A 12,189-nucleotide genomic window follows, 5' to 3' on the forward strand; every position below is an offset into this window, starting at 1 on the left:
AGGCTGGGTCCCGTCTGTTTGTGATTAGTACGAAGCCCGGTGCAGAATGAGTAAACAGAAACTTCCAGGCCTCCCCACACCCCCCTCTCAGGCAAAGCAGAAATCAGATGCTCCGTGATTAATCGTGGAGAGTTCAGGACACGACCACAAACGCTGTACGGACTTGAAATTAGCTGCCTTTCCCGGTCCCCTTGCCAAGATGCGAGTGGGGGTGGGCCGTGAAGGGGTGGGGCTCCGCCTGCAGGGGGCCAGCATGGAATTCTCCCTGGCAGAGCTCAGAGTGACACTGACGGGCAATCGGCCGCGGCCAGAGCGGCAGGCAGCATCCGGGGGGGAACGGGGCCGGCCGGGGGGGCCCCAGGCGGGCTTCCTGGAACCCCAGCTCCGCGGCCGCCTGCACCCTGACACAGGCCGGATAAGAGCCAGGCTGCTTTATCGGAGCCCGGCTGGCGGCCGCGCGCCGTCCCCACGCACCACGAGGAAGATCGCGGGCAGGGGGTCCTCCGAGGCCATCTTCCGAGCGGCCAGTCCCTATAGGCTGGTCTCCCAAGCCCCGCAGCCGATGGGAGCCGACGCTCGCTTCAGCGATAGAGAGAGCCGTGTTGCTTCCAGGAGGACGGCGTGACACGGCCCTGAATGTCGAGACCTGCTCGATGGTGAGTGCGAAGCGACTGCTCCGTGTGCAGCTGGCGTGGACCAGACTTTAGAGGGAGTCGGGGTGTGAGGAGGGCATCCGCACATCCCACCTGGAGCTCCCCAAGCACTGAGGCTGAGATGAGATGGCAGCATCTTGCTGTGTGGCCTTGGGCAACTTCCTTCCTCTCTCTGGGCCTCCCTTTGTCCATCCCTACAATGAGGGGTTGAACTAGGTGATCTTTAAGGGGCTCTTACTATGACTACTGTTTTTTCCTTGTGTTTAGCAGCGCCGGGCAGCTTGCAGGATCTTAATTCCCCGACCAGGGAATGAATCCCGGCCCTTTCAGTGAAAGTGCAGAGTCCTAACCACTGGACTCCAGGGAATTCCCTACGACTGCTATGTTGTGTGGGTCTGCTGCATGCCAGGCACTGTGCCAGGCTTTGCTGAAGCTTTAGCTCAGAGAATCCCCACGAGCCCCTGGCAGGACAGGGATTATTACTTTTATTCTCGTTGTACACTGAGCAAATGGAGGCATAGAGAAATGAAGTGACTTGCCCAAGGTCACACAGCTGGTCAGTGGCAGAGATGAGAGTCAGATCTCAGAAGCTCTCCGCCTCCAGGAGTAGCCGGGACTTCTGTGTTCTCTGAGTCTGTGACTATCCCAGGAAGTAGAGGTGAAGGAGGAGAGGGTGTCAGGGGAGTGTTATGTGTATGAGGAAGAAGAACAGTGGGACAGACGAAGCACCGGGCTGATCAGCCTGCAACATTTAGAGGGTATGTCAGCCCAGGGATGGGCAGGGGCTCCTGGCTGGAACGGAGAGGGCCTGATGCCCCTTGCTGTACTAGGCTCCCGGGGAATGAGAGAAGAGAGGTAATATTAGGCAGGGGTGGGGAGAGCTGGGGGTGGGGAGAGTGGCACATGCCTCTATGAGGTTTTGTTCCAGTTTTATTTTGCCTTTTTCAAAAATCTGTTTCGAATCATTCTGGGCCCCCACTGCTCCTCTGGACGAAACAGAATTGTGAAACACATACAGTGCTTTCCACATGCCTCCCTTGGGGGGAATCACATATTAATATTATCGTAGGCTATTTGCATATACATCCCTGAAGCTGTGGTGACAGCAGCCAAGAGATAAGATGCAGATAAAGTCAGCTAGTGTCTCTCTGGCAGAGACAAGGAGGATGCATGTTACATCAAGGGCGGGGAAATCCACAGCAGGGCTGTGGCAGGTGGGAAATCCCTCGGGTGCCAGCCATCTGGGTAGAGCTGGAAGTCCCAGCACCCAGATATGGCCTCCTCTTTTCTCTTCCCTTGGAAAATTCCATCCCGCAGCAGCTCTGTACTCGCTCCTTTTCTTTCTAGGACTGGCCCAGACCCTCTGCCTTGGGCTTGAGTTGAGACCCGACTGGTGGTCCTAGCTCAAGAGTGACCAACTTGTCCCAGGAGATCCCCTCAGTCCCGGGACAGCTGGTCACCCTACACAGTTCTGCCCTTGATTTCTGTAATCTTGTGCAAGTCACTCCCCTTCTCTCATCTATAAGACGAGATTATTTTAGGAAATCTCTAAAATCTCTTTAAACTCTAAATTGCTATGACTCTGGCTGGAAGGCACTTATGTTCTAAACGTGGGTGAGACACAAGCTTAAAGAGGAGGAAAATCTCCCCGCGAGTCCCCCAGCGCATCAGGGAAGGTGCCGGAGGAGGCTGGGATTAAGATGGGCTTGAAGAAGTGATTGCTGGCCTGCAGTGCCCCGTGACTGCTGTCAGCGAGAACAGTCCTAGGGCCCCGCAAGCTTCAGAAAAGCCTCATGAAACGCTGAAAGCCCAGCTCAGTCCCGCAGCTTAGGTTTGGCACAGAGTGATTTAACCCAGATGTCTGCCACTTACAGAGCCCTCACCTACGTGTCATTGGAAGCTCAGCACCCCCAGGGTCCCCCAGTTCCTTCTGGGGAGCTCCAAAGGGATGTTTCACATTGGCTTGCAAACTAGTCCCTCGCCTCTGCCGCCAAGGCCACTGGGAGAAATTCACTGTTGCCAGCACCCATCTGGTGCGGCCAGACTCCAGCTGCTTATTGCCTGAGCTGCTCTGGGTTCTGGGCAGAGGTGGAGGGAAGGGCTTCCTCCCCAGCCCGTGGCACTCTCTGCCATGTGGTCCCTGCACGGGTGGCGTCCTGGAGCCAGCTTGGACCGGCTCGCAAAAGCCGACTGTCAGATTTTCAGGAATTTGGTGAACTCGTTGCTAACCAGAGCCATTATTAAAAATTAAGCTACATAAACTTATAATTAAATAAATTTAATTAAAAACAAAGGTCGTGGGGCTTCCCTGGTGGCGCAGTGGTTAAGAGTCCGCCTGCCAATGCAGGGGACACGGGTTCGAGCCCTGGTCCGGGAAGATCCCACATGCCATGGAGCAACTAAGCCCGTGCGCCATAACTACTGAGCCTGTGCTCTAGAGCCCGCGAGCCACAACTACTGAAGCCCACGTGCCACAACTACTGAAGCCCACACACCTAGAGCCTGTGCTCTGCAACAAGAAAAGCCACCACAATGAGAAGCCCACGCACTGCAACGAAGAGCAGCCCCTGCTCGCCACAACTAGAGAAAGCCCGCACGCAGCAACGAAGACTCAACATAGCCAAAAAATAAATAAATGAAATAAATTTAAAAAAACAAAAAACAAAGGTCGTAAGTGCTCAAAACTCATCACTTTCCAGTTTTTAAAACTACATGTTACTGTTACTGGTTCTCCTGGGGATATTCACGTCCGGTGTGTCTGTCTGGTGGGAACACCCCCTAACAGTGCACTATTGCAGTGCACTCTTCCCAATTCCATTTTTTGCGACTTAAGTTGGTAGCCTGAAGTCGGCCATGGTGGGAGTAATTACACTACGGGAATTGGCAAACAGTACAGCTCAGGGCTTGATTTATTGTTTTGTTGACTGTCTAGGTCAACAGACAAAGTGATCTAGACAAAGAAAGGGAGGGAGAAAAGGATGATGCAGGTTAAACATAAAAGTGCGTCATGTCTCTAATTGTTACAGTGGGAATAACACCAAAAAGCAGGGAAGTTGCACACTTCGCTGACAAACCAGGAAAGTTCCGACCTGCACTTTGATGTATCATTTTTGTCTCAGTCCTTAAGGTAAAGGCAGATATCAGCCAACGTTCTGGAAAGAACTACAGTCACTCATCAATTATAACCATAGGGTGACAACAGATACAAGAGTTGGGGGCAAAAATCAACAAAAATGTCCTGTGTGAATCAACTGAGTATATGAAATTTACAAAAGGGGGGGCTATTGTACATTTTATGTTTATCTGTAAGTTGTGGGCTATACATCCTTTCCATCAATACAATCTATAGTAAACCTGGGTATATATGTGTTTATGTGTGCAAGCATGAGTAAGTGCCTATATTTGTACACATGTGTGCACGTGCATACCCACACATACACTTTCCCCTGGAAAGCTGGTTGTTAAACCTTTACCAACACACCACTGGCCCCACAGCATATATGCTTGTGCCCAGGGTCTTAGAAATCTTGTCATGGACGTCCTCAGCTCTCACCCAAAGGGATTCAAACTCCAGGCACTGGGCCTTGGACATAATCCCTCAACTTCCTCCTCTGGCCTCAAACAAACCCAACAGCCAAACTCCTCTCTCCTGCTCTAAGCGCTGGAATGGATGCAGAGATTGGGAGGGTCAGAAGGTGTTATTTGCACCGGCTGCGTCCAGGGCCCCAGCTCAGGCAGCACAAAGGCCCTGGGTCCCTGCATTCTCGGTGCCCCCCCCTCCCCTCCACATTCGCAGGGCGTTTCCGGGTCCCCTCAGGGGCAGCTCCCTGTAAATTCCATCCCTTTTCAGGTCTCGCTCCTGCCATCCTTGATTTTCATGCACAACACATGATTCTCTAATCAAAATGGCGTCTTGGAACATGGAGGAGGAACAGCTAAGCCAAACCTATTGGAAAGTTCAGAAAACTTTCTATTTTTAGAAAACCTAGGAGCCAGGTGGGCCCTTTCCAGTCTCCCAGGCCCGCAAGCACGAGAGGAAAATATTTCTCATTCCCCTGTTCTGCCTTCTTACAGGCCTAGCCAAGGAGGAGGCCCAGGTGGGGACACTGGCCGCCTATGAGAAGTGAGGCTGGGATGGCAGGAAGCGAGCCCCGCCCACAGCAATCTTAAAAGGAGCTAAAACCAGGGTTTTTGGATTCTTTTATTTTGCATGTAAGAAGGGCAATCCTGACTTTAAATCTCAGTGGGTTCCGCTCCAGGTAACCACTGTCTGTTCTTCCAGACCATTCATTCACTCGTATATGTAATTTTAATGTTCAAATATGAGGTCATTCTTACATTTTATTCCGTATCTTCCTTGTCTCATTTGACAATACACCCCGGTGTCTTTCCCTGTTAGCACATGAAGACCTAAACCACTCCTTTCAATGCCTGCATAACAGAAGCCCCAGGAGGTTGTGAGAAGGGAGCCGTTTTGACAACCACATCTCTATTTTCAAACCAGGTCTCAAACTTTCTTGACTGCAAAACACATGAGTAGAGCCCAGCTGCTTCCACTTTTCAGTAAAAAAGACATTCTATTGGCTCTACCCTCAACCTGTCTCCGGAAGCTGCTGGCTTCCCGTCACCTCCACTGCCGCCACCCTCGTCCCCGTGGCCATCATCCCTCTCTGGACTGTTGTGGTTGCCTCCTCACGGACGTCTCTGCTTCTCCTCTTGCCTCTCTGATGGGCTGTTCTACACCTGCAGCCAGCAGGTCTTATTAAAAGGAAGTCAGATCCTGCCCCTCCTCTGCTCAGGACACCCTCCTCCCACAGGCCTGGCTCCCTGCTCCTAACCACGGCCACCAGGCCCCGCAAAATCTGGACCTCATCTCCAGATTCTGCCCTGCCCTGCCCCTCGCCACACTCACTGTTCTCAAGTGAGCCAGGCTCAGTACTGCCTCAGGACCTTTGCACTTGCCTTCCCCTCTGCCTGGGACACTCATTCCCAGATCTCCACATGGCTCACTCCGTACCTCTTTCCATCATCTAAAAATAATATATTATTTTTCTTTTTCAAAATATCCTCTACTAGAATGTGAGTTTCCTGAGGGCAGGTTTTTTATTTATTTATTTTTTTTGGCCTGTTTTGTTCAGTGCTGTAGCCCATAGTAGGTGCTCAGTTAAGACTTATGGCATATTCGCTTTGCTACGTTGCCAAGGGTGACAAAGTGGTCAGACTGAATTAGGGTCCCTGGGCACCTCTAGCTGCATGCTACATTTCATTTATGAATACCGCATTTTAATAGCCCGTGCTAACTCACCAAGCAGCCGCTCCTTTGCAAAACAACGAGAGTCTGTGGAATCGTGCATCCTCACATGTGCCCGTCAGACCAACCAGGCCCAGGTTCCAGGCTCTTCATGTGGCCCCTATACTCACACCCCCCTTCTCTGTCTCAGGTGGGCTTGGAGGACCCGGTAAACAACCCCCTCTTTCTTACCTGAGTTCGGATAAACCCAGGAGTCAGGCAGGTGATGGGACTCGGAGTCTGTCTTGGCCAGGTGGCTGTGACCGTGTTGTCCCTTGAACTGAATCACCTCTCCCACCACCCAGTGCTGCAGGCAGCCCTCTGATGAGGAGCGAGCCTAGCATCGCCCTCCAAACTCACTCCCCAGGGGAGAATGAGCGAGGGGAGGGGAAGGCCCTGCAGGTGGAGGCATGAGGAGGTGGGCTTAAGTGGTACCTCCAGACCATTGATTGCACCCACCCGCCAGATGCCCGATAGGCTGGTGCCTGGTTGGCAGCAGCGGGAACGGCCCAAGGTCTTTTCTCACTTGCCCAGGGGCACCCATTAGATCCCTGGTCCCCAAATCCAGGTCCAGAGAGCTTTCCTCAAGTCTTTACAAAATGGACCTCAGGTGACTTCAATTAATCACAGCCCAGGTGAAAGAGACAATTGAATGTCCCCATTTACCCACCCAACCCACAAACAGCTGTGACAATTATTTATAACCAGGTACGTGCTCCTTCCACTGTGGTAGCTACTACTTGAACTTTGTGTTTATCTTTCCCTTGGTTTTTAGAAAATTGTAGTAAGGTATCCATAATATAAAACTTACCATAGTCACCATTTTCCAGGGTACAGTTCTGTGGCATTTAGCACGTTCGCAATGTTTTGCAATCACCACCATCGTCCAACTCCGGAATGTTTCCATCATCCTGATTTCTCTTGTTTGAAAAAGTAGTATTATCACTCACGTATTTATGCCATAATAATGTATCATTTACTTTTACTTATTTTTGAACTTTATAAAAAGATATATGTTGTCCTGTGGTACCTCTGTGTTCTTAAATCATTTTATCACTAAAATTCATCTATGGCGGCACGTGGCTGGTTGTTGATTCACTTTCACTGCCGTATACTATTCTGCAGTAGGCCGGAATTTGTTTTCCAAGTCTATGGGTCTTTGGGTTGTTTCCACTTGTCTGTTTGCTGTTATAAACAGAATTGCTTTGAGCATTCTTGCACTTGTCCTAGTACATTCATGCTGGCGTGTGTCTCAGACGTGTACCCAGGAGTAGGATTGCTGGATCATAGGGAATATGAAATAATATACTGAACTATTTTCCAACGTGGCTGTACTGATTCACACCCACCCTCAACCATGTGGCATTTGTCAGATGTCTTACTTTTTTGCCACTTGAATGAGTGGAATTTCCCCTGGATCTCGACCACCACCACACAGACAGGCCCAGCTGCCGTCGACTGTGTCTCTCCAGGTCAGAATACCCAAGCCTGAGCGGGCTGTGGGTTCCTGATGTGCCACATCTTTGTGGTACGGCTGCTCCCGGAGGGGAACCGAGCCTGATAGCATCGACCTCTCCTTCCTCCCCTTCCCCTGCTTTTATTTAGCCTGACTCTCATCACATGTGGGAAACAGTGTGACGGGGGTAAGGGTAAATCCTCACCGTGAGACAGGCACTTTTCCACACACTTTACATGTATTGCTGTAAACTCATTCAACCCTCAGGTCCCACAAGTGGAGGTGCTCTTATAAGCCCCACTTTACAGGTCTGGAAACTGATGAACAGAGAGGTTAAGTAACTTGCCTGGAATCACACAGAGTTGGGTTTGGATCCAGCTTCTCTGGCTTCCTCTGGAGTTTATTCCCCCTCTTGGTAGAGCTTAGCAGTTAAGTGTTGCAAACTCTTCAGTCCTACAGACTTGGGTTCAAATCCTGATCCCCTACCACTGTGCTGTGTGACTCTAGGCAAGTTACTTCACCTCTCTGCACCTCTAAAGTGGCAAGAGCTCTCTTTTCCAGAAGCCTCATAAAGTGTTCCTTTCTTGTGCCGTATTGTTTCTTGTCGGGTTGTATGCCCATTCCTGAAATATCCCTGGAATACGCTCCTTGGCATGAGCAACTGACAAGGCTTATCCTTGGAGCTGAGGGGGAATCAATTCTATCCAAACCAGTGTCGGCGAATCAGGGCCTGAGGTGTCCCAAAGCTAGCTGCTGTTCTTGGGAGAAGGGCAGGGGTGCTGGGCAACAGGAGTGGAGACGTCCACTCCAGGCCATGCTTGGGCCTTTGCACACACATGTCTGGAATACCTATTCTGAAGGGTAATTCCCAGGGAGAAAGCATGTTTATACTTTTTTTTGCGGCGGCGGGGGGGGGGGGAGATTCCATTTCTGTTGCCAATTAGTTCTGCTTGAGAACAGCTTTTTGCAACACCAACATGTTGGCCGTCCAGGCTCGAGTTCTCTTGATTAGCTCAAAGTAGGGGAGAAAAGTGATTTTTCTTTCCTTCCTCTGCCCCCAACCGTGATACCCGGCTGTTAGTGATGAAAGGGGTCCTGTAGCTCATTTAGTTTTCCTTGTCATGACTCCAGGAAAGGCTGTAAAAATCATCAGTGGGCCCTGCGGGCCGTAATTGGCTGGAGGGGAAGTTGGCTACCACAGCGGCTGAGTTATCAGAATCCACTTCAGACGAAGACGCCTCAGTCAAGCCTCTTCTAATTGCACCTGCTCCGCAGGCTGGCACAGGGCAGGGAGCGCTGAAGGGTGTCTGTGTGCCTCTCTTCCTTCCCGGGTCCCAAGGGCGCCAGGGCTCTTGTCAAGACAGAGAAGCTGGGAGAGCACGTGGCAGGCTGGTCCCCAGCCAGCCTCTGTTGCCCGCACCAAATCTCAGCTCCGCTGTTCATGGCCACGAGCCGTGGACGAGGGACTGGAGCTTTCTGTGCTCACTTTCCTCATTTTAAAGTGATGGTCGTGGTCCGTCCTGAGATTGCTGTAAGGACCAAATGAGTGGATACACTTGGAAGAGACCCTGACAACGTGTAAAGTCCTTCCTAAATGTCAGTTTTTATTATGGACTTAGGATCTCCTCTGACGCTTGAGTCATGTGATTGTACCAAAGTATCTTAACCCAGTACCCTGTTGATAGACATGACATCAGTTCCAATCTTTTGTGATTGCAAGTCATGCTGCGTTGAATGACCTTTAGCTTTGTGTATCTACCCCTCCCCGGGGTATGTGAACCCCACGATAACCTTGGCTCTGGACTTTCCTCCCCGGGGCCTGCAGAATGAGGAGAGATGAGTGGGCCATGGGCCAGCCCCAGCCTGGCATGCAGACCGGCCTGTGAGGCAGGGCAGGGTGAGGCCCTCCCGAGCCAGGTGGGACAGATTCCTTCCGAGTCCCTCAGAGGAGTGTGGCCTCTGGTCCCCAAGTTTCTGGCAAATGCCTGAGCTGGCCTGGACAGAGGAAATCTGTGCAGGTTCAGCCCATCTTTTGTGATCCTCTTCCTCCAGGCAGACCCCTGGGATCTCTGTTCCAATACTCTTGGCTGTCTCTGCATGGATTTAGTACCATGGTGTCCGGCTCCCTTTTGCGGGGACAGGAGGAGTCAGGAAGGCAGGATTTTGGTCCTGACTTCTCAGCTCTCCACCCATGTAACCCCCAGGGCCTCTGTGTCCTCATCTGTATGCACCGGATAATAACAATAATGGTAACAACTCCTCAGGAAGGTCGTGGGAGGTCTCAGCGATGCAACATTGGTGGAATGTTTCACCCTGTGTCGGGCACGAGAAACACAAGCTCGGGTTAGGAATGTCGCATCTATGGGAGGGTCCAGGTTCACCTCGCCCACTGGGCCGTGGGTACTTGCAGGCTGCAGCATCTGGTCTGAAATCGAGAATAAACGGAGTCCAACCTAACTGTGTGGGCTTGGGCGAGTCGTCCTCCCTCTGGACTGAGTCTTCTTTCAGAAATGGGGGTTCTGACAATTCCTATCTAGTAGGTTTGTTTTCGGAATTAAACGAGGCAAAGCACATAATGCTTTGGATCTAGCAAATGCTCAATAAATGCTGGCTACTGCTGGTATTGTTAATCTTCGGTGTTAACAGTCATAAACATCCTCCCAGAAACCAGCACAGTGCCGTGCACGCAGTGGGTACTTAGTGAATCAAATGCACTGACCGACAGGGCCAAGTCCGCTGGTTATAAAGTAGGGTCTGAGGGAGGCACTGACGGAAGACCCCATTTCTCATGTTGTTGACCCCCCTAGAGAGAATAGAGGAAAACCACCCAATATGACCTGACCTGCAGTTATGCCATCTGCTGGTACTTAACTCCATGCAATGCTGGATCAGGCGTCAACACCCCCATTTTTCAGATAAGAAAACTGGGGCCCAGAGATGGGAGAGCCTCACCCTGTGCCCCACAGCCAGCCCACGGCACAGCAGGGGCCGATCCACTTCTCCTGACCCTCAGGGCAGTGGCCCTCACCCTGACCCTCAGCCCCATGCAGGAAATGGACTGCGGGGACGAGATACAGTGTCCCTCTGTGGCCAGAGCTCTTGCACATTTCTGACATTTTTGCCTCTTGGGACAAAGGGTGAAGAAACTCAGATGAACTGTTCTTGTTTCCCGATAGACAAACACTCCTGACCCAGGGTGAGGAATGTTTGCTGCTGGATTGGTTCGGAAGTGTGGTTTTGCCTGGGTTTCTCCCCCTCCTCTGTACCCGACTACAGGGCGACTGTAGAAAATCCAGGGAGGGCAAATCCAGGGATGACCTTAGGAATTCTTCCAGAGTATCTGAAGGGTCAGGGGGCTCCCTGCACCATGGATGCTGGCAGCCCCGTGTCCGCACCCAGTGTGCTGTTGGACCCGCCCCGAACGAGAGAACAAATGAATGAGCAGGTGTTCACTGCCCCTACCTGGCCCTCTTCCGTGTGTCCTCTCCTCTTATAAGGACACCAGTCATTGGATTTAGGGCCACCCTAATCCAGTACGACCTCATCATAACTAGTTACATCTGCAAAGGCTATTTCCAGATAAGGTCACGTTCTAAGTCTCTGGGTAGACATGAATTTTGGGGGGATACCATTCAACTTACGACACCACCTAATACATATTCGCCATTACTAACACTCCCTTCACCACCTATTGCAGCAGTACACACCGCGTGCCGGGCGCTTCTCTGAGCTTCTTTTATTCCTTCTCTCCTTTGGCCCTCTCTGAAGCTGTGTGAAGTGGTCCTGTGATTATCTCTGAGGCCCAGAGAGGTGAACTGACTTGCCCTGGGCCACACAGCTGGCAAAGAGCAGAGCTGGGCTTCAGACCCTTTTCTTTCTAACTCCAAAGCTGGCAAGATTTCGAGACGTTCCAATCTCCCCCCGAGAGCTTGGGGTTGCCATACTTTCCTTCCCAGAATCCCAGTATCTGAGATAGGCTCGCTCCCGGCCCGCACCTCTCTCCAGAAACATCCCCCCAAGAGAGGCTCTAAAGGGACAGGGGAGGAATCTTGTCTTTATCGTGGGAAACTGAGGTTGTGCTCTGCCTCCGGTGGCCGGTGCCCGGGTCTCCTGCGGGTAGGAAGCTGGCGTGCCACGTCATCCCTCACATCTGGGGACATTTTAGGAGTCTTGACTGGGGGCTACAAATTGAAAAATGGTCCATTAAGGTGTGGTTTATTCATCATCAAGACAATGCTATTAAACGCTCGCAAAGTGATTCACTCTGGCAGGTCTACAAGCCCCGACTTCTCGGGCCGGGTCACGGCCTTGCAGCATTGGTGGGGCTGTTTCTTTGATGGTGGCATCGGCGAGGGGAGAGTAGGGCCTGGTGGGGCTGGGATGGGGCTCCGACAGAGACGAATGAGCGCGCGGCCAGATGACGCTCCACAGTTCACTTTTTATCACGCCGCCGTGGAAAGAACTTGCTTTGGCTAATGGGAGACGTGTGCAATTAGGGGTCAGGAAAGAAAACTTGTTATTTCCAACAACTGGGGCTTTGGGGCCAGGAAATAGTTGCTCTGTCAGAGTGGAGAGAGTGAGTGGGTTGGAGACCCTGGGGAGGTCAGGAGTCCCCGCAGGACAAAGCCAGCCCGCAGCACATTGTGTGGGCGGTTGATGGGCCTGGCGAGTAGGTAGGGGCTGGACAGACACATGGCAGAGAGCACTGCCTCAAAGCCAGACTACCTGGGTTCCAATCCCGATTCCTCTGCGTCTAGCCCCTTAGACAGCCCTATGTGGGAGAATGATGA

At 51.8% G+C, this 12,189-nt stretch overlaps 1 protein-coding gene across 1 annotated transcript in view; it reads left to right on the plus strand.

The window, feature by feature from the left end:
- Nucleotides 1–318: 318 nt before the first annotated feature.
- RIPOR3 (RIPOR family member 3) overlaps nt 319–12,189 on the plus strand; it is a 72,426-nt gene continuing 60,555 nt past the window's right edge. The window contains exon 1 of the mRNA XM_060123933.1: nt 319–656. Within this exon, the coding sequence (XP_059979916.1) occupies nt 654–656 (3 nt within the window). The 5' untranslated portion in view covers nt 319–653. The remainder of the gene's footprint in view (nt 657–12,189) is intronic.

Source organism: Lagenorhynchus albirostris, chromosome 15, assembly GCF_949774975.1.
Source record: "Lagenorhynchus albirostris chromosome 15, mLagAlb1.1, whole genome shotgun sequence".
NCBI classification, from domain to species: Eukaryota; Metazoa; Chordata; class Mammalia; order Artiodactyla; family Delphinidae; genus Lagenorhynchus; species Lagenorhynchus albirostris.